The sequence below is a fragment of the Panulirus ornatus genome, chromosome 67 (genome assembly GCF_036320965.1).
Source record: "Panulirus ornatus isolate Po-2019 chromosome 67, ASM3632096v1, whole genome shotgun sequence".
Lineage (NCBI taxonomy): Eukaryota > Metazoa > Arthropoda > Malacostraca > Decapoda > Palinuridae > Panulirus > Panulirus ornatus.
The window spans coordinates 1,484,899-1,512,086 of NC_092290.1; the positions used below are offsets into that span (position 1 = coordinate 1,484,899).

A 27,188-nucleotide genomic window follows, 5' to 3' on the forward strand; every position below is an offset into this window, starting at 1 on the left:
TAAACACGAATTTATTTAGTTAGAAAAATAATTCATAATATATCATGATCATAGATGTATGCAATGATCTATTCTAACGTCTTTTGAAACATTAGATAACAAAATATTGTCGAAATAAAACGTGATCAATAGCTCTTACGGACAAACCTTCTCCACATTTGTTCCTTTACCATAGTCAGTTACCAAGAGCGATCCCCGTATGTAATATGGCGTCGTAATGTTAGAATTTTGAAGACACCGATCCGCTGGCTGGTTTTCTGCTGGATTTCCTGTACCTACTCCTCCCTGAGACGTTTTCCTCCTAGTATTGCATTAATGGTAATGCATGCGAGGAAACTACCACGTATTAGCGATGGGTAAGAGAGTGTTTGTCGTTATATGGACGTCTATATCTGTTGGTCTAGGGTGAAGATGCCCGCCATTTGTTTGTCACGAATGCTGCCACTCCTTTTGTTTGGAATTGTGAGAGTAAATTGCCTTCATAGAGATCGCCATATTCTAATCCCTTGTCTTTCTTTGCAGGTTCATCGAGAAGCATCAGGCCCACAGCTACGAGGTGAGGGAAGGTGTGGAGTGTTGAGTGGCCAGGTAGGCAGACAGCGCTCCTGCTGGCTCGTGGCCGACGCGCCATACTCGTGTTTTCTAGCCCTTCCCCCTCAGGGAAATGATCAGCACTAGTCCGGCCCCTCTGTTGGCCTGTTGCACTCGTCAGTAATAGTTTATCATAGATCATTGAGAGCTCAGGGAGAGATTTCAGGCATGCTAAAGGTCTATCCATTACACAACCTTCATCTTTCTCTTCCTGTCATAGTTGACCACAGAAAGGAACAACACTTTTAATCTTATTCGTCCCAAAGAAGATTACCGAAGCTTGTCAAGGGAAGATGATGTCAGGGTTTTTTATTTAAAAAGATAAACAAAGGTCATAGACCTTTTGTTATTGTTATTCTGATAAGACTGATGGTCATCAAAGGTGGTTCTATTGTGGTTTAATACAGAAGTTAAACATGCATTAACAAGACTTAGAGAAAGAAATCGAATTTCGTTGCATAATATGTATCACATGCAATAATGATACTGCAAATCCATTACCAGCATTCTGATATATCATTTTCGGTAGTTGTCTACTGTGAATTATGTTAGTTGGTTTGGAGAGCTGACATGACTAGATTCAAACAATTAAGATATAGCAAGAACTTAAGATGTAATACTTGGGTTTGTTGCTTTTGTCTAAATTGTGAAAATTATCATTCTTTGGGTACTGAAATCACTATGAATGCCATATTTACATTTTGTTGTGGTATGATTGATAATTATACATAGATGTGAAGTTCATGGTTATATGATATTAGAAGCAAGGTCACAGTTCCACTTTATATGACAATAATAAACAGTTTTACTTGGATAAGATTATGTACTTTGACAAAGATTAGTACTTTTTTGTTTACCGTTTTTAGGTTTCGGTTCTTTTGTAATGTTTTTATTTGTATTAACGCAAACCGTGTTACAGAGGATTTCTGAGTCCTACGATTATGAATTACAGAATGCATTGGAATTTCTTATAACATTGTGGGATCTATTGTAAAGAGGAACTGAAATTTAGGGAACCTGACTTTTTTTTTAATTTCCACAGAAAACTTAATTGTGGTGGGGACTGTCAAAGAAAGTGTGGGGTTATTGTAAATGTAGGTGAAATGTTTGTAGAAAACAGAACTTGCAAAAAACGTATATACTTTCTGTAGCAACTGATGTTTTATCTTATTTTTGTTTTGACTTTTGAAATGTGATTGATTTTATGCTATGTTTATTCTCATTTGTCTGAAAAGTTTGTTTGGTGAGTGTATTTGTGTCATCCCACCAGATGCAGCCACTCCCAACAGACGGATGTCCAAGCATCTTAATATAGAGATAGTAACCAAAAGAATACACTTCAAATTATATTGATAGTAAGATAAACTTGGGTTGGAAGAGGAAAGTAGGTTAAATTTTCAGAGATTCAGTTGTTTCACTCTTACAACAACACTCCAGAATTTCCCAGGTCTTCACAGCCCCTGCCTCTGTTAATGTATATTATCGTAAAAGGGAAGTAGAAATTCCAGTCATGCTTTCATCATTGTCTGATCATTAGAAATTTCAGGAATTTAACAGCATTAAATTGAACAGTTGTAACATTTGCCTGTGCAAAATATATGCCTGTCAGAGTGTATAGTGTGTGAAAGAAATCATGTGAATTTTTTTCAGTAAAAGTTTCAGGAGCACTATAGATATATACGTTTTTTGGAGATATACATATTAGACACTGCATTCAGTATCATTGATTAATAAGACCTGCACTGTGTGTTTTGGATCACTTTTTTTCTCTGTTGATGGTGAATAGGTGGTATGGTGTGGGTTGTAAAGATCAGGGAAAATGTGGTTTAATATTAAGGTCGGTGAAACTTATAGAAATTAGGGAGACATAGCTTTCCCTAGCACTTGAAAGTTATATTTGAAATATATTGATACCTATTTATTTCCCTAATTGTATGGGTATGGCCCATCTTTTGAACATTTTGTCATACTTCTGGTTGAACTCTGTGCTCTCAGCATTCCTAGTTTCCCTGCTGGATTTATTCTAGTCATCCATTACTGTGTATGTGTCTTTTTATCTGATGCCTGTTGTTTCTGGAGAACGCCCATCTTATCCAACAAGTTTCTCCATGTGGTCTGCTGCTGGGGACTGCATAAAATGAACGTTAGGAAGATTGGGCAACAGTGCCACTGGCTGCCCAGTATGGCATATGATAATTTGTTTTTTGTCAGTTGTTGTGGTGCTCAGTGCAATTGTGTCTGTTGGAGTAAGTATTAAAGGTACACATTCATTCAGTGAGAGTCTGTTGGAACAAGAGTTAAGGGTGCAGAGCCATGCATTGAGTCTGGGAATATATTCAACAAAAAAGTTTTTTTTTTTTTATGTTGGAGACTCTGGTCATGGATAAAAGTCCACATCAGGGCTGGGCCATAATTGAAATATAAGAGAGGATAATGAAAGGGAAAAAGAAGACAAGAAAAAGATCAAGTAGGTGAAAAACTTCAGGTATATTCCTCATTTGCTTGGTATTATTAATAAGGGAATAAAGAACAGTTTTCCTTGTCAATGTAAACATATTCGTAAGTAAAGTTGACGAAGTCAAAAATGCAAAGAAAATGTGCGATCACTCCCCGTCCCTGGAACAAATATTAGTATCTTACAACTACAGTACAGTACTTTTTTGTTACACCATTAATACTTTCGAAGTATGACTTTTCTGTGATGAACATTATTATGTCTAATTACCTAATCTTTTGGATGATTTATTGTTCTTTATATTTTTTTTCAGTAGAATAATGTAGATTTTGATTCTTGCCTCTTTCCTGTGCTTGTAACCATAAAGGAATCAAAAAGACCCCTTATTTGGAGTCTAAAGAGGGAATAGTTGGACAAAAGCAAGTCACTTCTAGTTTACAATACTTAGAAGAATAATGGCGTTACCATAACATCCTTTGAATATATTCCTCCTTTGAAAAGAATAGTTTACCTCTTTTTTTACAAACATCATAACATATTCATATGTATTTAATTCAAACCTTTGTGTCATGAAAGTTCCTAAATTTTTGAAAAGAGTTGATTTAACACTACTATGTCGGGCCCAACAGGCGCTGCCATGTTGACTTTTGTGGCCGAGGTATTACGAGATAATGTGTGATGATGACGTCATCTAACGAGTCAATTATTTTCAACATCCAGGCTATCATCTGAATGACTGCTGCTTGACAGTTTCCACGTTGGATTCACTGTTTTCTGGCTCTTATTGGTAAGGTCTTACAACAGTGCCATCCATTACTTTTTTTTTTTTTATCAAATTAAATGACATCATCAGGCATTTTCTAGTAATGTTTGGGCCATAAAAGTGCACATGGGCATTTGCTGTGGCCTGCTATAGTTTTGTTCAGTGTGCTGTTTCTGTACAGTTATGAAACTTTATCAGACCTAAAAGGTATGAAATAAATATTAATGAATGTGACCCACTGATTGTTAGTAAAGGAAAGATTTACTCTGATAATTTTTTATTTTTACGGTATACCAGTGTTAATATGTAATGTTATTAACTAGTCAGTAGTTCAGTCGTAATGCAAGAAACGTTTAAAGCATTGTTTTTGATTAAATTATTCTTGTTATTCAACATTTGTGGGAAACGACAGTTTGAGTGTAACTTTGATTGGGGAAGACCTGAAGGATGTGTAGTGATATATGAACATAGCAAAGAATACGGCTGGGGATGGAACCATGTGGGCTGAATTTTCATAAAGTGGAATAAGGGGCTAAGGTCTTGGGTTTAAGTATGTGTGTGTGTGTGTACATTTATATTATTATTTTGCTTTGTCGCTGTCTCCCGCGTTTGCGAGGTAGCGCAAGGAAATAGACGAAAGAAAATGGCCCAACCCACCCCCATACACATGTATATATATACACATCCACACACGCAAATATACATACCTATACATCTCAATGTACACATATATATACACACACAGACACATACATATATACCAATGCACACAATTCACACTGCCTTTATTCATTCCCATCGCCACCTCGCCACACATGGAATAGCATCCCCCTCCCCCCTCATGTGTGCGAGGTAGCGTTAGGAAAAGACAACAAAGGCCCCATTCGTTCACACTCAGTCTCTAGCTGTCATGCAATAATGCCCGAAACCACAGCTCCCTTTCCACATCCAGGCCCCACACAACTTTCCATGGTTTACCCCAGACGCTTCACATGCCCTGATTCAATCCACTGACAGCACGTAAACCCCGGTATACCACATCGATCCAATTCACTCTATTCCTTGCCCACCTTTCACCCTCCTGCATGTTCAGGCCCCGATCACTCAAAATCTTTTTCACTCCATCTTTCCACCTCCAATTTGGTCTCCCACTTCTCCTCGTTCCCTCCACCTCCGACACATATATCCTCTTGGTCAATCTTTCCTCACTCATTCTCTCCATGTGCCCAAACCATTTCAAAACACCCTCTTCTGCTCTCTCAACCACACTCTTTTTATTACCACACATCTCTCTTACCCTTACATTACTTTCTCGATCAAACCACCTCACACCACACACTGTCCTCAAACATCTCATTTCCAGCACATCCACCCTCTTGCGCACAACTCTATCCATAGCCCATGCCTCGCAACCATACAACATTGTTGGAACCACTATTCCTTCAAACATACCCATTTTTGCTTTCCGAGATAATGTTCTCGACTTCCACACATTATTCAAGGCTCCCAGGATTTTCGCCCCCTCCCCCACCCTATGATTCACTTCCGCTTCCATGGTTCCATCCGCTGCCAGATCCACTCTCAGATATCTAAAACACTTTACTTCCTCCAGTTTTTCTCCATTCAAACTTACCTCCCAATTGACTTGACCCTCAACCCTACTGTACCTAATTACCTTGCTCTTATTCACATTTACTCTTAACTTTCTTCTTTCACACACTTTACCAAACTCAGTCACCAGCTTCTGCAGTTTCTCACCTGAATCAGCCACCAGCGCTGTATCATCAGCAAACAACAACTGACTCACTTCCCAAGCTCTCTCATCTACAACAGACTTCATACTTGCCCCTCTTTCCAAAACTCTTGCATTCACTCCCCCAACAACCCCATCCATAAACAGATCAACCATGGAGACATCACGCACCCCTGCCACAAAGCAACATTCACTGAGAACCAGTCACTTTCCTCTCTTCCTACTCCTACACATGCCTTGCATCCTCGATAAAAACTTTTCACTGCTTCTAACAACTTGCCTCCCACACCATATATTCTTAATACCTTCCACAGAACATCTCTATCAACTCTGTCATATGCCTTCTCAGATCCATAAATGCTACATACAAATCCATTTGCTTTCCAAAGTATTTCTCACATACATTCTTCAAAGCAAACACCTGATCCACACATCCTCTACCACTTCTGAAACAACACTGCTCTTCCCCAATCTGATGCTCTGTACATGCCTTCACTCTCTCAATCAATACCCTCCCGTATGATTTCCCAGGAATACTCAACAAACTTATACCTCTGTAATTTGAGCACTCACTTTTATCCCCTTTGCCTTTGCACAATGGGATTATGCAAGCATTCCGCCAATCCGCAGGCACTTCACCATGAGTCATACGTTAAATAACCTTACCAACCAGTCACCTCCTTTTTTTGATAAATTCCACTGCAATACCATCCAAACCCACTGCCTTGAAAAATGTATGGAAGTCAAGAACGTTATCTTGGAAAGCAAAAATGGGTGTGTTTGAAGGAATAGTGGTTCCAACAATGTTATATGGTTGCGAGGCATGGGCTATAGATAGAGTTGTGCGGAGGTGGGTGGATGTGCTGGAAATGAGAGGTTTGAGGACAATATGTGGTGTTAGGTGTTTTGATCGAGTAAGTAATTAAAGGGTAAGAGAGATGTGTGGTAATAAAAAGAGTGTGGTTGAGAGAGCAGAAGACGGTGTTTTGAAATGGTTTGGTCGCATGGAGAGAATGAGTGAGGAAAGATTGACAAAGAGGATAAATGTCCCAGAGGTGGAGGGAAAAAGAAGTGGGAGACCAAATTGGAGGTGCATTATACATGACAGCAAGAGACTGAGTGTGTACGAATGTGGCCTTTGTTGTCTTTTCCTAGCGCTACTTCGCGCACATGCGGGAGGAGGGGGTTGTCATTTCATGTGTGGCCGGTTGGTGATGGGAATGAATGAAGGCAGACAGTATGAATAATGTACATGTGTATATATGTATATGTCTGTGTGTATATATACGTTGAGATGTGTAGGTATGTATATTTGCATGTGTGGACGTGTATATGGTTGCAAGGCGTGGGCTATAGATAGAGTTGTGCGGAGGAGGGTGGGTGTGCTGGAAATGAGATGTTTGAGGACAATATGTGGTGTGAGGTGGTTTGATTAAGTAAGTAATGATGGGGTAAGACAGATGTGTGGTAATAAAAAGAGTGTGGTTGAGGGAGCAGAAGAGGGTGTTTTGAAATGGTTTGGTCACATGGAGAGAGTCAGTGAGGAAAGATTGACCAAGAGGATATATGTGTCAGAGGTGGAGGGAACGAGGAGAAGTGGGAGACCAAATTGGAAGTGGAAAGATGGAGTGAAAAAGATTTTGAGTGATCGGGGCCTGAACATGCAGGAGGGTGAAAGAGGTGGGAGGAATAGAGTGAATTGGAACGATGTGGTATACTGGGGTCGACATGCTGTCAGTGGATTGAACCAGGGGCATGTGAAGCGTCTGGGGTAAACCATGGAAAGTTTTGTGGGGCCTGGATGTGGAGAGGGAGCTGTGGTTTCGGTGCATTATTCCATGATAACTAGAGACTGAGTGTGAACGAATGGGGCCTTTGTTGTCTTTTCATAGCGCTACTTCGCACACATGAAGGGGGAGGGGGTTGTTATTTCATGTGTGGCAGGGTGGCGATGGGAATGAATGAAGGCAGATGTATATACATGTGTATATGGGTGGGTTGGGCCATTCTTTCGTCTGTTTTCTTGCGCTACCTCGCTAACGCGGGAGACAGCAACAAAGCAAAATAATGATATAAAAATATATATACACATTATCCCTGGGGATAGGGGATAAAGAATACCTCCCACATATTCCTTGTGTGTCGTAGAAGGCGACTAAAAGGGGTGGGAGTGGGAGGCTGGAAATCCTCCCGTCTCTTTTTTTTTTTTTTTCCAAAAAGGAAGAACAGAGAAGGAGGCCAGGTGAGGATATTCCCTCAAAGGGCCAGGCCTCTGTTCTTAACTCTACCTCACTAATGTGGGAAATGGCGAATAGTATGAAAGAAAAAGACGTTTCCTGTGTTAGCGACGTAGTGCCAAGAAACAGAAGAATAGCCCATCCACATAAATGCCCATGCACGTACCTACACATGTACATAGTCATACTTGCTTGACTTCATCCATTCACGGAGCTACCCCACCCCACAGGATTGCTACCCCCTCTTCAGCGAGGTAGTATCTGGAAAACAGACAAAAAAAGGCCACATTCTTTCACTCTCAGTCTCTAGCTGCCATGTATAATGCACTGAAACCACAGCAGTGTTACAGAAGTCACTGTTGGACGGCATTATGTGTTCCATGAAAAGTGCACATTCATGTGCACCATTGGTGTTCATATACCTCCATGTGTGACTGTAAGTTCTGTATAATTGCTGACTGCTGGTGATGTGAGCCTGATGGGATTTGATGTTCTAGTCCCTGTTGCTCATTGATGTGAGACGAAGGGTATTTAATTACTAGTAATCACAGTCATTTTCCTTTTAGGGATGATCATAGCTGAGCTGTTATTGTTCCCAGCTACTTCACAAAAGGTCCTGGTTTGAATCCTTGCTTTTGGAGGGCATTATATGTTCTATGAAAAGTTCGTGTTCATGTACCTATATGTTTGTCAGTAAGTTCTGTAAAATTGCTAACTACTTGTAATGTGAGCCTGATAGGGTTTGACAGGTCTAGACCCCATGTATGTGAGACATAGTGTATTCAGTTACTAGTAATTGAAGTCATTTTCCTATTAGGGGTGATCATAGTCAAGCGGTTAGTGTTCCCTGTGACTAGGTAAAAGGTCCTGATTCAAATCTTGCTGTTAGAGGGTATTATATTATATGAAAAGTGCGCAGTCATATTCACTATAATCGTGTTCTTATACCTCCACGTTTGTCAGTAGTTGTGTAGAGTTGCTAACTTGTTGTATTGTGAGCCTGATGGGATTTGACTATTCTAAACCCTGTTGCTCATGAAAGTGAGACGAAGGATATTCAATCACTATTAATCAAAGTCATTTCCTTATTAGGGGCGATCATAGCAAAGCAGTTTGTATTCCCAACTACCCACACAAAAGATTCCGGTTTGAATCCTTGCTGTTGGAGGGCATCATGTGTTATATGAAAAGTACACATTCATATTCAGTATGTTTGTGTTCGTATACCTCCACATTTGTTAGTAAATACTGTAGAATTGCTAACTACTTGTAATGTGATTTTGATGGGATTTGACTGGTTTAGATCCTGTTGCTCATTGATGTGAAACAAAGGATATTCACGTGCTAGTAATCGAAGTCATTTCCCTTGTAGGGGGCGATCAGAGCCAGATGGTTAGTGTTCCCAACTTCCACACAAAAGGTCCTGGTTTGAATGCTTGCTGTTGGAGGGCATTATGTATGACCACTATCTTGTGGAGGCAAAGGTGAAGATTTGTAGAGGTTTTCAAAAATAAAGAGAGAATGTTGGGAGAGTGGTGAGAGTAAGTGAGTTTGGAAAGACAACTTGTGAGGAAGTACCAGGAGAGTTTGAGAGGTGAGAGCAAATGACTTGAGGGGAGTGGGTGAGGAATGGGATGTATTTAGGGAAGCAGTGATGGCATGTGCAAAACATGCATGTGGCATGAGAAAGATGGGAGGTGGGCAGGTTAGAAAGGGTAGTGAGTTGTGGGACAAAGAAGTGAAGTTGTTAGTGCAAGAGAATAGAGAGGCATTTGGATGATACTTACAAGGAAGGAGTGCAAATGACTGGGAGATATATAAAGAAAGCGGCAGGAGGTCGAGAGGAAGGTGCAAGGGTTGAAAAAGAGGGCAAGTGAGAGTTGGGTGAGAGAGTATCATTGAATTTTAAGAAGAATAAAAGAAATATTTTAGGAGATAAATAATTGATAATTGAGAGGGTGAAGGCATGTACAGAGCATCAGATTGGGGAAGAGCAGTGTGGTTTCAGAAGTGGTAGAGGATGTGTGGATCAGGTGTTTGCTTTGAAGAATGTATATGAGAAATACTTAGAAAAGCAAATGGATTTGTATGTAGCATTTATGGATCTGGAGAAGGCATATGATAGAGTTGATAGAGATGCTCTGTGGAAGGTATCAAGAATATATGGTGTGGGAGGCAAGTTGTTAGAAGCAGTGAAAAGTTTTTATTGAGGATGTAAGGCATGTGTACGTGTAGGAAGAGAGGAAAGTGATTGGTTCTCAGTGAATGTAGGTTTGCGGCAGGGGTGTGTGATGTCTCCATGGTTGTTTAATTTGTTTATGGATGGGGTTGTTAGGGAGGTGAATGCAAGAGTTTTGGAAAGAGGGGCAAGTATGAAGTTTGTTGGGGATGAGAGAGCTTGGGAAGTGTCAGTTGTTGTTCGCTGATGATACAGCGCTGGTGGCTGATTCATGTGAGAAACTGCAGAAGCTGGTGACTGAGTTTGGTGAAGTGTGTGAAAGAAGAAAGTTAAGAGTAAATGTGAATAAGAGCAAGGTAATTAGGTACAGTAGGGTTGAGGGTCAAGTCAATTGGGAGGTAAGTTTGAATGGAGAAAAACTGGAGGAAGTAAAGTGTTTTAGATATCTGGGAGTGGATCTGGCAGCAGATGGAACCATGGAAGCAGAAGTGGATCATAGGGTGGGGGAGGGGGCGAAAATCCTGGGAGCCTTGAAGAATGTGTGGAAGTCGAGAACATTATTTCAGAAAGCAAAAATGGGTATGTTTGAAGGAATAGTGGTTCCAACAATGTTGTATGGTTGCGAGGGGTGGGCTATGGATAGAGTTGTGCGCAGGAGGATGGATATGCTGGAAATGAGATGTTTGAGGACAATGTGTGGTGTGAGGTGGTTTGATCGAGTAAGTAACGTAAGGGTAAGAGAGATGTGTGGAAATAAAAAGAGCGTGGTTGAGAGAGCAGAAGAGGGTGTTTTGAAATGGTTCGGGCACATGGAGAGAATGAGTGAGGAAAGATTGACCAAGAGGATTTATGTGTCGGAGGTGGAGGGAACGAGGAGAAGTGGGAGACCAAATTGGAGGTGGAAAGATGGAGTGAAAAAGATTTTGAGTGATCGGGGCCTGAACATGCAGGAGGGTGAAAGGTGGGCAAAGAATAGAGTGAATTGGATCGATGTGGTATACCGGGGTTGACGTGCTGTCAGTGGATTGAATCAGGGCATGTGAAGCGTCTGGGGTGAACCATGGAAAGCTGTGTAGGTATGTGTATTTGTGTGTGTGGACGTATGTATATACATGTGTATGGGGGTGGGTTGGGCCATTTCTTTCGTCTGTTTCCTTGCGCTACCTCGCAAATGCGGGTGACAGCGGCAAAAAAAACAAAAAAAAAAAAAAAAATAATGTGCATAAGACAAGAGCAAAAGGGAACATTGGTGAAGGGGCTGGGGGGAAGTAATAACAGGTAGTGATGGAGTGAGTATTTTGAAGGTTTGTTGAATGTGGTTGATGATAAAGTGGCAGATGTAGAGTGATTTGGTCGATGTGGTGTGTAAAGTGAGAGGGTCAGTGAGAATGGTTTGGTTAACATAGAAGAGGTAGTGAAAGCTTTGTGGAAGATGAAATCTGGCAAGGCAGCAGGTTTGAATGGTATTGCAGTAGAACTTATGAAGAAAGGGGTTGACTGTGATGTTGATTGGTTAGTAGGGATATTCAGTTGGTTAGTAGGGATATTCAGTATATGTATGTATCATGCTGGAGTGCATGCCTAGTGCCATTGTACAAAGGCAAAGGGGATAAGGGTGAGTGTTCAAACTACAGAGGCATAAGTTTATTGAGCATTCCTAGGAAATTCTATGGGAGGGTATTGATTGAAAAGGTGAAGGTATGTACAGAATGACAGATTGGGGAGGAGCAGTGTGGTTTCTGATGTAGTAGAGGATGTGTGGATTAGGATTTTGCTCTGAATAATGTATGAGAGATATACTTAGAAAAAACAGATGGATTTGTATGTAGCATTTATGGATTTGGAGAAGGCATATGACAGGGTTGATAGAGATGCTTTGTGGAAGTTCTTAGGAGTATATGGTGTGTGAGGTAAGCTGCTAGAAGCAGTGAAAAGATTTTATCAGGGATGCAAGGCATGTGTATGAATAGGAAGAGAAGAGAGTGATTCGTTCCCAATGAAGATCAGTCTGCAGCAGAAGTGTGTGATTTCCCCATAGTTGTTCAGTTTGTTTATGGATGGGATGGTTAGGGAGGTAAGTGGTAGAGTTTTGGAGAAGGGGTGAGTGTGCAGCCTATTGGGAATGAGGGAGCTTGGGAAGTTAGTCAGTTGCTGTTTGCTGATGATACAGCTCTGGTGACTGATTCTAGTGAGAAACTGCAAAGGTTGGTGACTGAGTATGGAAAAGTGTGTGAAAGGAGAATGTTGAGAGTAAATGTGAATAAGAGCAAGGGTATTAGGTTCAGTAGGGTTGAGGGACAAGTTTATTAGGAAGTTGAAATGGAGAAAAATTGGAGGAAGTGAAGTGTTTTAGTTATCTGGGAGTGGACTTAACAGCAAATGGAATCCTGGAAGCAGAAGTGAGTGTCACAGGATGGGATGGGGATGAAGGTTCTGGGAGCAATAAAGAATGGTGGAAGGAGAGAACATTATCTCGGAGAGCAAAAATGGATATGTTTGAAGGAATAGTAGTTCCAACAATTATACATGGTTGCAAGGCATGGGCTGTAGATAGGGTTGTAGGGGGAGGGTGGATGTGTTGGAAATGAAAAATTTGAGGACAGTATGTGGTGTGAGGTAGTTTGAATGAGTAAGTAATGAAAGGGTAAGAGAGATGTGTGGAAATAAAGAGTGTGGTTGAGAGAGCAGAGGAGGATGTATTGAAGTGGTTTGGACATATGGAGAGAATAAGGAAAGATAGACACAGGATATATGTGTCAGAGTTGGAGGGAGCAAGGGAAAGTGAGAGACCAGACTGGAGGTGGAAGGATGGAATGAAAAAGATTTTGAGCAATAGGGGCCTGAACATACAGGAGGGTGAGAGGCATGCAAGGAATTGAGTGAATTGGAACGATGTGTTACACCAGGGTTGACATGCTGAGAATGGACTTAACCAAATGGGGTAAACCATAGAAAGGTCTGTGGGGCCTGGATGTGAGTAGGGAGCTGTGGTTTCAGTGACAGCTAGAGACTAAGTGTGAACGAATGTAGCCTTTTTTGTCTGTTTTCCTGGTGCTACTTTGCTGAAGCAGGGGGTTGCGATGCTGTTTGCTGTGGGACAGGGTAGCTCCAGGAATGGATGAAGGCACACCAGTAAACATAAAGATAAAAATGGGATGTGTGCAACAGTGTGAAATGTTATGTCCAAAATATACTTTAACCAGATTTCCATCTTAGAAATTAGGAATGAACACAGAGATTAGCAGAAAAAGTCAAATACTGGACATATTAATGAACACAGTACGTTGTAACAAACATTAATGAACACAATATGTTGTAACAAACATTAATGAACACAATATGTTGCATGAAGATCTCAGTATCAGGCATGTATATCCAAATTATGAAAGTAGCAAAGATCCACAAACAATAGTCGTAAATGCATGACCCACTTGTGGATACTCAGCTTACTCCATTGGGACTCACGCTTACTCCATTCACCAACCCTCATGGAAGTTTTGGCATACCTTATACCATACACACACACACCCATCATAAGAAATTTGTACTGCTTAAGATGAGGGACTGGCTGTATGATTGGGAGTACAGTATCATCAAAGAACTTATTGCTTCAAAGAATTCTACATTTCCCTGCTACTGGAAGTAGTGTATCCTTAGGCTACAGGAGTCTTTAGAAAGGTCTTTGGTATCAGCAGGACTCTTTCATTAGAATTTGTCCTAGGTTCTTGTATTTCAGTTTCTAAAAAATGGAATAGAATGATCATTGAGTGGTATTGGTTTACATACAAATTGATAAACATTCAAAAGAGATAATTTCAGTTGTGAATGTGCTGACAGGGGCCGCTGGTGGGATGTGAAGGCAAGGGTGAAAATTTGTAGTGGTTTTCAGATAAGAGGAAACCCCTGCACCTTCCTCTTGGCCTCCTGCTGCTTTCTCATATACATCTTCCAATCACGTGCACTCCTTCCCTTTAAGTACTGCTCATATTCTCTTTTCTCCTTTATGAGCAACTTAACTTCATTATCCCAGAACTCACTACCTTTCTAATCAATGTCCAAGCACTCGCTACCCTTTCTAATCCATACACTCCCTACATTATTCATGCCTAATTCATCTCTCGCACATCCCAGCGCTGTTTCTCTAAAAGCTTCCCATTCCTCACCCTCTCCTCTAGCTTTGTTTAGTCTCAGATTTTGCCTTTCTACACTTAATCTCCCCTAGTATTTGTTCTCCAGTCACTCTTCTAAGCTCATTTACTCTCCCCATTTTCTTGTCACTTATGTTTTCCCCAGTTTTCTGAAAGCTGCTACAAAATCTTCACTCTTGCCTCTACCAGGTAAAGTCAGGCATCCCACCAGTTGCAAAACATGCCTCTTTCAACTCATTCACATCCATGAGTCTCTCTTTTGTATACCTGTCGATTAGTATTTAGTCCAATAATTCACTCTGACCATCTTTGCTACTCACCTATGTATGTCCTTCTTAATCCAGCTACATATTCCGTCACCTGACTTTTTCAGTACACATCTCCACAAGCCATTTCCCATTCTTGTTCACCTCACTAAATACATGAAGTACCCTATTATACCCTTAGTTTCCACATTACTCACTCGTATTTAAACCACCTATCATTATTACCCTGTCTGTAGAATCAAAACTGTTGACACAATACTCTGCTGCTTCCAAAACACCATTGCACGAATAATCACCCCTCTCTTGCAACCTACTTTCATCTTTACCCATATTATTTGTCTGGAGCTCACTTCCCCAAACTCTAACACCCCAATTAGCACTCAGGATACGTTACTGGAAAATGGAGTGTTAAGGAAAATAGCTCTTTACAGTGTCATTATATCAGTGCAAGTATGATGTGTTCCTGAAGATATTTTACGTGTAAGATATATTCAGTATTGTATATGTGGGTTTCAGTTACTGATAAACACAGGTCACTGTAACATATCTTTACTAATTAATGAAAATACATACTATACAATATTGTGTCATGGATGACAACCATTTTGTGAATAGTGAAAATAGAAAGAATTGTAGTAGCATGTGAAATGCAGCATGTCAGTAAGCTTACATGTGGTGGGTGTTGAAGCAGGAAGCAGTGGATATCATATATCTCAGTTCTGCCTAAAGCTATTCCATCTCTGCATCACTGAAAATATGATTTAGTTGGTGGTGATTATAGGTTAGTGGTGATGATGGAGGTGTAGATGGTGATGAGGAGGTGATGCATCTATTAGTTTCTTTGGTAACACTGGCCACACTACTGCCAGATGCTATTGAACAGCTAATGTCTGCCCACAAATTTGAGGGGTTATAAATGAACAGCGTTGTATCCCTCCATTATTGTACTGCATAACATTTTAAAATATGGAGTGAGGAAGTGGAAGGGTAAGGGTGAGTAAAGAGGTGAAGTGGAAGGATTTGGTAACACCCATCAAGTTGGTTGCCAAGTTCACCCCTACAGTTATGTCCAACCCACCACCACTTAACCTAGGTATTCTAAGCCACTCCTTCATTTTTTCTAGTCACACTGCTCCTGGAATGAATCACAGCCATTGCTGTTAACATTTTGTTCATCATGTCCAAAGCTTTATCTTGTTTGCATTCTTAATAATGGTTCCAATCATTGATGTAGCTGGTTTGAAAGCATCACTGACATTATCCTGACACTCACCAGCTTTCAGCCACCCCAGCACTATTAATTTTACATCCAAGAAGGCTTTTTGTAGGCTCTTGATTTGTGTGAACAGCACCCAGAACTTGCTGGAAGTCTTCCAAACATGATTGGTAAAAAAGTCACAATATTAGAAAATTGTGTTCAAAGTGTAAGCACAGCAAAACTTTTACTGCGCTAACAGGAAAGGGTACTTGGCACTAATATGATGTGAGCATATATGTGAATGGTGCTCTGATTGGCCAAGTGAGTATAAACAGAGAGAGTTCCTCTTAGTGTGTTGAAAGTTTTTGACTCATAACTTCACTTTTATGGATTTTCATCTGATTTTTTTTTCAAATGAAACTAGAACTCAAAGATCCAAGCAACAGTGGTATAATGAAACATGAAAATATTTTTTTTTTTTTTTGCCGCTGTCTCCCGCGTTTGCGAGGTAGCGCAAGGAAACAGACAAAAGAAATGGCCCAACCCATACACATGTATATACATACGTCCACACACGCAAATATACATACCTACACAGCTTTCCATGGTTTACCCCAAGACGCTTCACATGCCTTGATTCAATCCACTGACAGCACGTCAACCCCTGTATACCACATCGCTCCAATTCACTCTATTCCTTGCCCTCCTTTCACCCTCCTGCATGTTCAGGCCCCGATCACACAAAATCTTTTTCACTCCATCTTTCCACCTCCAATTTGGTCTCCCTCTTCTCCTCGTTCCCTCCACCTCCGACACATATATCCTCTGGGTCAATCTTTCCTCACTCATTCTCTCCATGTGCCCAGACCATTTCAAAACACCCTCTTCTGCTCTCTCAACCACGCTCTTTTTATTTCCACACATCTCTCTTACCCTTACATTACTTACTCGATCAAACCACCTCACACCACACATTGTCCTCAAACATCTCATTTCCAGCACATCCATCCTCCTGCGCACAACTCTATCCATAGCCCACGCCTCGCAACCATACAACATTGTTGGAACCACTATTCCTTCAAACATATCCATTTTTGCTTTCCAAGATAATGTTCTCGACTTCCACACATTCTTCAAGGCTCTTATTATTATTATTATTATTATTTATATTTATTATACTTAGTCGCTGTCTCCTGCTTTAGGGAGGTAGTGCAAGGAAACAGACGAAAGAATGGCCCAACCCACCCACATACGCATGTATATACATAAACGCCCACACATGTACATATACATACCTATACATTTCAACGTAAACATACATATACATACGCAGACATGTACACATATACACATTCATACTTGCTGCCTTCATCCATTCCCACTGCCACACATGAAATGGCACCCCCCTTTCCCTGCGAGATAGCGCTAGGAAGAGACAACAAAGGCCACTTTCGTTCACACTTTGTCTCTAGCTGTCATGTTTTAATGCACTGAAACCACAGCTTCCTTTCCACATCCAGAACCCACAAAACTTTCCATGGTTTATCTCAGATGCTTCACATGCCCTGATTCAATTCATTGACAGCACATCGACCCCAATATACCACATCATTCCAATTCACTTTATTCCTTGTGAGCCTTTCACCCTCCTGTATGTTAAAGCCCCGATCACTCAAGATCTTTTTCACTCCATCCTTCCACCTCCAATTTGGTCTCCCACTTCTCATTCCCTCCACTTCTGACACATATATCCTCTTTGTCAATCTTTCCTCTCATTCTTTCCATGTGACCAAACAATTTCAATACACCCCTCTTCTACTTTTTGTTACCACACATCTCTCTTACCATTTCTCTACTTAATCAAACCACCTCACACCACATATTGTCCTCAAACATCTCTCAAAGATCTCATTTCCAACATATCCACCCTCATCCACACAACCCTATCTGTAGCCTATGCCCCACAACCATATAATGTTGTTGGAACCACTTTTTCTTCAAATATACCCATTTTTGCTCTCTGAGATAATGTTCTCGACTTCCACACATTCTTCAACACTCACAGAACCTTCGCCCCCTCCCCCACACAGTGACTCACTTCCTCTTCCCTGGTTCCATCCACTGCTGAATCCACTCCCAGATATCTAAAACACTTCACTTCCTCCGGTTTTACTCAGTTCAAACTTACCTCCCAATTGACTTGTCCCTCAACCCTACTGAACCTAATGACCTTGCTTTTATTCACATTTACTCACAGCTTTCTTCTTTAACACACTTTACCAAACTCGGTCACAAACTTCTGCAGTTTCTCACCCAAATCAGCCACCAGCGCTGTATCATCAGCAGACAACAACTGGCTCACTTCCCAAACTCTCTCATCCACAACAGACTGCATACTTGCCCATCTCTCTAAAACTCTTGCATTCACCTCCCTAACAACCCCATCCATAAACAATTAAACACCCATGAAGACATCATGCACCCCTGCCGCAAACCAACATTCACTGAGAACCAATCGCTTTCTTCTATTCCTATTCGTACACGTGCCTTACATCCTCGATAAAAACTTTTCACTGCTTCTAGCAACTTACCTCCCACACCATACACTCTTAATACCTTCCACAGAACATCTCTGTCAGCTCTATCATATTCCCTCTCCAGATCCATAAATGCTACATACAAATCCATCTGTTTTTCTAAGTATTTCTCACATACATTCTTCAAAGCATACACCTGATCCAAACATCCTTTACCACTTCTGAAACCACACTGCTCTTCACCAATCTGATGCTCTGTACATGCCTTCAGCCTCTGAATCAATGCCCTCCCATATAATTTCCCATGAATACTCATCAAACTTATACCTCTGTAATTTGAACACTCACTTTTATTGAAAGTGGGGAATGGAAATCCTCACCTTTAGTAAGAACTCATTATGAAGGGGAACAGGAGCTGAAAGAGGAATTTTTCTCAAAGGATCAGCCTAATATCTTATTAAGGCACAAAAATGAGAGCAAGTGTGAAATTAAAAATGTATTCAGTTTTGATCTGAAAACAATTTGGTGAAAAAAATTATAGGGATATCTTCAATTGTTGGAACAAATCCCCCTCACTTTCATAAAAAAAAATGTATCATCATGAAAAATAAGATGCGATGTTGTCATCTAATAATGTAAGGTTGGGATATGACAACTTATTGTTAATGCACTTCGAATTATTGTTTATAGGTTCATACAAGTCACATCATTGTACATAGATAGTCTCAGTGAGACTATAGGGTAAAGCCTATGGGCCTCAGGAACTTCAAAATCAAAAATGTTTGCAACCTGCATGACAACACAAAAATACACAAAACAAACGTAACATAGTAGAAAATGAGAACAGTTGACTGTGAAACAATAGAATATAAACACGGCTCTTTATTGGAGAATGATAGTGGAAAAGGAACACAAGGTATTCAGTGGGGTTGTCAGTCTTCGCACCAGACAATTACCTCAGCTACTATTAAAACATATTGTGTTATCCCACAACCCCAGTGTATCTTCTCTTTTCTAGTGGGTTATTATACTTGAACAGCCTCTTAACCTCATTAAATGTGTTTGACCTAATGATAAGTAGAAGGATTGAACCTCAGATAAGATTTTAAGTCTGACTGTCATTGCAACTTGCAAATGGTGCCTGGGAGTTATACTTATTTCATTGAGAAGTCTGTCTTGATGTACTTATACCATTTAAAGTATCACTTTGTTTTATTTTTCAGAATTCTAAATACAGTAATAAATACCGATACAGTAACCATGAGAAGAGTAGGGACTCACCTTCGACAAACTCTCTGCGATCCTCATCGCCAGACTCAAGGTCACAGTCTCCCCGTTACCACAAAGGTAAGTTCAGTCACATACAGACCACCAAAAACCAAGCTAAATGACTGTAAAGTAGGAAGCTTGAATGACCTGTGTACTACCTTGAGAATTAAGAAGTGTGTGGTACAACCACAGATTCTTTTAAGAAATACCAAATATATTGTTGAAATTGCTCTCTAATAAACAAGGGAAAGGGGTTGCAGAGATATTGTGATGTTGAAGTATGGTGTGTAGTAACAAGTCTGTTTGTTGAAGATGCTATGTTCTTTGCTGAGAGTGAAGAGGAGTTTTTTAAAGTTGTTAGTGTGTCTTAAGATGTGTGTAAGCAATGAAAGGTAAATGAAAAGTTATGGTTTTTGAAGGGTAACAATTAAAGTAAAGATTTTGCAAAGCCTTGTAGATTGAGAGAAGGAAAGTGTACAGACTTTGGTATTAGATGTAGAGGTGGGGGAGAAAGACTGGAAGAGGTAACAGAATTTAAATATTTGGGATTGTCTTGGGTATAGAAGGAGATATAAGGGAGAGAGCAGTACAAGGGAGAAGATTCATTGGTTCCCGTAATAGCATAATGAAGGGTAGAGGCGTAAGAATGGGAGTGTAGAAAGGATTAAGGGACATCATAGTACTCCCAACTCTGACCTGTGCAGCTGAATCATGGACATGGGATGAGTCACAAAGGTCAAAAATCCAATCTGTGAAAATGAGCTGTATGAGAGGAATGTGTTATGACTAGATGGAATGAAGAAAGGAATGAGGGAGTGTATGAGAGATTTGTTATGGCAGGGAATGAGTTGTTTGGGTGTTAGAATGGGTAAAACATAATACTTAGAGGTGGTTTGGGCATGTGGAAAGAATGTAAGATGGGGAGTTTACAAGGAGAATGTATGATTAAAGGCATTGGTGTAAGAAGACCACCTATAACTTGGGGAAATAAATTGGAAGATTACTTAGGGAAATAAAGTGGAAGAATACTGCAGGGAGAGAAATGGTGGAAGAATGTGAAGAATGGTTTTTGCAATTGAGGCATGTAAGGACAGGAATAAGTGGAGAGACTTTTACTTTGGCCACCCCTTGGTGTGAGTTCCCAAAGGGAACAGGCATCAAAGACGTGGATAGATTTGAACACTCACCTTTGTCCTTACCTTAAAGCAGTGGCACAATACATGCATTCTACTAATATTCAGGCACTCCACCATGATCCATGTATTCACCGGAAATCCTGTCTAACCAATCAACAACATAGTCACCCCCATACTTAAGAAATTCAAGAGTAGTGCCAACCACACCAGCAGCCTTGCCACATTTCATCTCATGCAAGACTTTCACCACCTCTTATCTTCACCAAATCACTTTGCATGCCTTCTTGACCCAGACACCCTACATCTACTCTTTTTTTTTTTTATTTTGCTTCGTCGCTGTCTCCCGCGTTTGCGAGGTAGCGCAAGGAAACAGACGAAAGAAATGGCCCAACCCACCCCTATACACATGTATATACACACACATCCACACATGCAAATATACATACCTATACATCTCAATGTACACATATATATACACACACAGACACATATATACCCATGCACACAATTCACACTGTCTGCCTTTATTCATTCCCATCGCCACCTCGCCACACATGGAATACCATCCCCCTCCCCCCCCTCATGTGTGCGGGGTAGCGCTAAGAAAAGACAACAAAGGCCTCATTCGTTCACACTCAGTCTCTAGCTGTCATGCAATAATGCCCGAAACCACAGCTCCTTTTCCACATCCAGGCCCCACACAGCTTTCCATGGTTTACCCCAGACGCTTCACATGCCCTGATTCAATCCACTGACAGCACTTCAACCCTGGTATACCACATCGATCCAATTCACTCTATTCCTTGTCCACCTTTCACCCTCCTGCATGTTCAGGCCCCGATCACTCAAAATCTTTTTCACTCCATCTTTCCACCTCCAATTTGGTCTCCCACTTCTCCTCGTTCCCTCCACCTCCGACACATATATCCTCTTGGTCAATCTTTCCTCACTCATTCTCTCCATGTGCCCAAACCATTTCAAAACACCCTCTTCTGCTCTCTCAACCACGCTCTTTTTATTTCCACACATCTCTCTTACCCTTACATTACTTACTCGATCAAACCACCTCACACCACACATTGTCCTCAAACATCTCATTTCCAGCACATCCACCCTCCTGCGCACAACTCTATCCATAGCCCTCGCCTCGCAACCATACAACATTATCAGCAAATATTCAGCAGTCCCTCAAGTACTCACTTCATCTATTCTTCATCTCACGCTGCCTCTTACCACTTCTCTATTTGCCCCTTCATGGATGTTTTCATTTGCTTTCTATGTTTTCTTACGCTGTTAACTTCCTCCTTCCTCCTTATCACTAAGCTCATCAAACAACTTTCATATTTTCTGAAAGTTCACTGTACATACAAGTTTGAGAGATCGTTGGATAAATATCCACAGTGATGATTGTTGTAGGAGGTCTTAGGAGAGAATAAATATTTTTGCCATCCTGGCGATTGAAGATGCCTCTTTTAAGTTACCTGTCCAGAAGATAAGTTAGCTGGATATTTGAGCAGGTGTGTGAAAATTTGAAATGATGCTGGTGTCTCTCGAAGAAAACATCATGTAATGTTGACTGCTATTTTAAGGTTGGTGGAATGGAGTGAAAGGTATGAAATGAAGCCTGGAGAATTTACAGATAGTTATGCAAAAAGGAAAAAAGTTGAGCATGCTTTATGAAAAATGGGTGATTGGAAAAGATGATTTATTGCAAACGTGTCTTTATAATATTGTTGGATGTGAAGGTCAAGAAATATTTCAGTTTAGAGGTTTTGTATGTTTACTTGTAATTGAAAATTTTTTGAGCTAATTTTTACCAGAAATTTTTTTAGGTAGGTAGGTAGATTTATGTCCATGAATGCATCAGAAATTTTCAGCTATGATTGTGTGTACTTTCCATTTTTTCTGAAACAGCAAGCTACTATAAGGTCCGTGAGAAGGAGAGAGAGAGAGAGCGTGAAAACAGAGATCGGGAAAGGGACCGAGACAGAGACCGGGATCGTGACAGAGATCGGGAGCGAGATCGTGAGCGGGATCGAGACCGGGATCGAGACTATCATTACAGAGACAGAGGTAAGTAGAGGTTTGACTGGCTGTTGGATTTTTTTATTATTGAGGTGGTGCGCTTTATGGCCCAGTGAATACGTATTGGTTATTGTGTTTACATTGCAGGCTATTTTATAATAAACTCCCAGAATAGCAACATGCAAATCTTACAATATTGTTGTGATGTAACTTTCCAACATTCTGAGCACCTTACACAAGCTTTTCTGGTTTATTGCTGTCTATTTCATGTATATTGTTTTAGCCTACAACATCTTTTCATTTTATTCTCTTCATCAAAACACTTGCCATGACACTCATTTTGCATACCTCGCCGAACTAGACACCCTACCTTGTCACCCTATCATCAAATATATTCAGTAATCCTTCAATATACTCATTTCATCTACAACTCACCTCATGTCTGCCTGTTACCTTTCTCTGATTTACCCTGTCACCGATGTTGCCTTTTGTTTTATTGTTATCCTCACTATTCTCCTCCTCCAGATACATCTTTGTCATCATGTTGACCCCAGTATACCACATCATTCGAGTTCTCTATTCATTGCATGCCTCTCACCCTCCTGTGTGTTCTGGCCCCGATCGCTCAAAATCTTTTTCACTCCATCCTTCCACCTCCAATTTGGTCTCCTGCTTCTCCTTGTTCCCTCCACCTCTTGACACATATATCATCTTTGTTAATCATTCCTCACTCATTCTCTCCATATGTATTTATTTTTTTTATTGTAATTTTGTGAAACGTTCAAATTACAGATGACAGCAGGTCGCCTAAAGACCGCCGAAGAGAAGTACGAGACCGCGATAGAGACCGGGAGCGTGATAGGGACACCCGTGGAAGCCACGACCGTATTAATTCAGTTGTAAGTACAATAACCAATGTGGATGACAGTATGTTTGAATTTATGCTCTGTATAATTGGTTTCTTTTACTTTTGAAATGAAATGGGATTTGAATTTTGGTGATGTTATAGCCAACAGACGATGATGAAAGGCCTTAGTTTAAAAATTTTTCAACCCAGTGGTTTCGTGCCATGGTTTCCTGACTATCAGGTGCATTGCTCATGGAATGCTGGCCTCAAACTTACTTTGCTCATCAGTAAAGTAGTTGTTAATAACTTTTTGTGTAAAGAATATTTGTTTACAGAGACAAAGTGCTGTTGTGTTGTGATAGTTACCTTTGCCTTGACTCCTTTGTGATGCAAGCTCTGAATGGAATTTATTCATGTATTGTCTAACATCTGAATATTAAAGAGGGAAGAATGTGTGATAAATAATGTAAGAATGCATTTTCATTTAGAAAAAGGTTTGTTTAAGAAATGGCAGGGTTCAGTAATCCATGATACTGGTAGTATTTTGACATATCCATGGACTCTGCATGGCTAGATTTACTTATTAGATTGTTTATTTCTCATTAAGTATAAAGATGATTTTGGACTTTGAAAAAAAGAGGGAGTCATACTGGAGTTGATAGAAAACTCTTGGACTTTGAAAAAAAGAGTGAGTCATACTGGAGTTGATAGAAAACTCTTCTGAGAAGGGTGGTGGTTTCCAGGAGTATGTGATATACATTTTGAGGAGCAGGACATATATCTCCATTGTGTTGTTTTGTTTTGAATAGAACATTGCATTGGTATGAAAGATTTTCTCAAAGCTGCATTATTTTGACAAGATTTATTTTTTTTTTTTTTTTTTTTTTTTTTTTTTTTTCTCCCCGCATTTGCGAGGTAGCGCAAGGAAACAGACGAAAGAAATGGCCCAACCCACCCCCATACACATGTATATACACACACGTCCACACACGCAAATATACATACCTATACATCTTAATGTACACATATATATACTCACACTGACACATACATATATACCCATGCACACAATGCCCTTATTCATTCCCATCGCCACCTCGCCACACATGGAATACCATCCCTCTCCCCCCTCATGTGTGTGGGGTAGCGCTAGGAAAAGACAACAAAGGCCTCATTCGTTCACACTCAGTCTCTAGCTGTCATGCAATAATGCCCGAAACCACAGCTCCCTTTCCACATCCAGGCCCCACACAGCTTTCCATGGTTTACCCCAGACACTTCACATGCCCTGATTCAATCCACTGACAGCACGTCAACCCTGGTATACCACATCGATCCAATTCACTCTATTCCATGCCCGCCTTTCACATTGCCCTCAAACATCTCATTTCCAGCACATCCACCCTCCTGCGCACAACTCTATCCATAGCCCACGCCTCGCAACCATACAACATTGTTGGAACCACTATTCCTTCAAACATACCCATTTTTGCTTTTCGAGATAATGTTCTCGACTTCCACACATTCTTCAAGGCTCCCAGGATTTTCGCCCCCTCCCCCACCCTATGATTCACTTCCGCTTCCATTGTTCCATCCGCTGCCAGATCCACTCCCAGATACCTAAACACTTTACTTCCTCCGGTTTTTCTCCATTCAAACTTACCTCCCAATTGACTTGACCCTCAACCCTACTGTACCTAATAACCTTGCTCTTATTCACATTTACTCTTAACTTTCTTCTTTCACACACTTTACCAAACTCAGTCACCAGCTTCTGCAGTTTCTCACATGAATCAGCCACCAGCGCTGTATCATCAGCGAACAACAACTGACTCACTTCCCAAGCTCTCTCATCCACAACAGACTTCATTCTTGCCCCTCTTTCCAAAACTCTTGCATTCACCTCCCTAACAACCCCATCCATAAACAAATTAAACAACCATGGAGACATCACACACCCCTGCCACAAACCTACATTCACTGAGAACCAATCACTTTCCTCTCTTCCTATACGTACACATGCCTTACATCCTCGATAAAAACTTTTCACTGCTTCTAACAACTTGCCACCCACACCATATATTCTTAATACCTTCCACAGAGCATCTCTATCAACTCTTATCATATGCCTTCTCCAGATCCATAAATGCTACATACAAATCCATTTGCTTTTTATTAGTTTTGAAATAAGAAAATGAAACTGTTCTTTTGAAAAAATAAGTAACCTTTGAGAGAGTACATAATGCCTTACACAGAGGAAAAGGGTACACAAAATGAGAGGTTTGGAACTAATGTGTTTGAGAGAAAAAAGAGTTGACTTGCTTGCATTCATCCATTTCTTTCGTTACCTTACCCCACAGGAAACAGCATTGCTGCCCCCTGCTTCAGCGAGGTAGCACCAGGAAACGGACAAAAAAGACCACATTTGTTCACACTCATTCTCAAGCTGTCATATGTAGTGTACCAAACCCACAGCCCCCTATCCACATCCAGGCCCCACAGACCTTTCCATGGTTTACCCCAGATGCTTCACATACCCTGGTTCAGTCAATTGACAGCACGTCGACCCCGGTATAACACATCGTTCCAGTTCACTCCATTCCATGCATGCCTCTTACCCTCCTGTATGTTCAGGCCCCAATCACTCAAAATCTTTTTGATCCCATTCTTCTACCTCCAGCTTGGTCTCCATTTCTTGTTCCCTCCACCTCTGACATGTATGTCCTCTTTGTCAATCTTTCGTTGCTCATTCTCTCCATATGTCCAAACCATTTCAACATACCCTCTTCTGCTTTCTCAACCACACTCTTTTTTATTTCCACATATCTCTCTTACACTTTCATTCTTACTCGATCTAACCACCTTACACCACATATTGTCCTCAAACATTTCATTTACAACACATTCCCCCTCCTTTGTACAACCTTTCTATAGCCCATTCCTTGCAGCCATATAACATTGTTAGAACTACTATTTCATCAAACACCCACTTTTGCTTTCCAAGATAACGTTCTTTCCTTCCCCACATTCTTTAGCGCTCCCAGACCTTTCGCCCCCTCCCCACCCTGTGACTCACTTCCATGGTTCCATCTGCTGCTAAATCCACTCCCAGATATCTAAAACATTTCACTTCCTCCAGTTATTATCCATTCAAACTTATGTCCCACTTAATTTGCCCTCAACTATACTGAACCTAATAACCTTGCTCTTATTCACATTTACTCTCAACTTTCTCCTTTCACACACTTTTCCAAACTCAGTCACCACTTCTGCAGTTTCTCATACAAATCAACCACTAGAGCTGTATCATCAGTGAACAACAACTGACTCACTTCCCAGGCCCTCTCATTCCCTGCAGACTGCATATTCACCCCTCTCCAAAATTCTGGCATTTACCTCCCTAACCACCCCATCTACAAACAAGTTAAACAACCATGGGGACATCACACACCACTGCCACAAACCGACCTTCAGTGGAAACCAGTCACTCTCCTCTCGTCCTATTCGTACACATGCCTTATATCCCTTGTAAAAACTTTTCACTGATTCTAGCATCTTCCTTCCCACACCATATACTCTTAAAGCCTTCCACAAATCATCTCTATCAACCCTATCATATGCCTTCTCCAGATCCATAAATGCTACATACAAATCCATCTGTTTTTCTAAGTATTTCTCACATACATTCTTCTAAGCAAACACCTGATCCACACATCTACCACTTCTGAAACCATGCCTCTCTTCCCCAACTGGGAAGACCAAATAGGAGGTGGAAGGATGGTGT

General features: G+C 40.7%; 1 protein-coding gene across 1 annotated transcript in view; it reads left to right on the top strand.

Annotated features, from left to right (window-relative positions):
* Positions 1-172: 172 nt before the first annotated feature.
* wcy (WW domain-containing adapter protein with coiled-coil wacky) overlaps positions 173-27,188 on the top strand; it is a 57,707-nt gene continuing 30,691 nt past the window's right edge. The window contains exons 1-5 of the mRNA XM_071658763.1: positions 173-356; positions 523-556; positions 19,351-19,474; positions 22,447-22,605; positions 23,350-23,456. Coding sequence (XP_071514864.1) covers positions 316-356; positions 523-556; positions 19,351-19,474; positions 22,447-22,605; positions 23,350-23,456 — 465 coding nt within the window. The 5' untranslated portion in view covers positions 173-315. The remainder of the gene's footprint in view (positions 357-522; positions 557-19,350; positions 19,475-22,446; positions 22,606-23,349; positions 23,457-27,188) is intronic.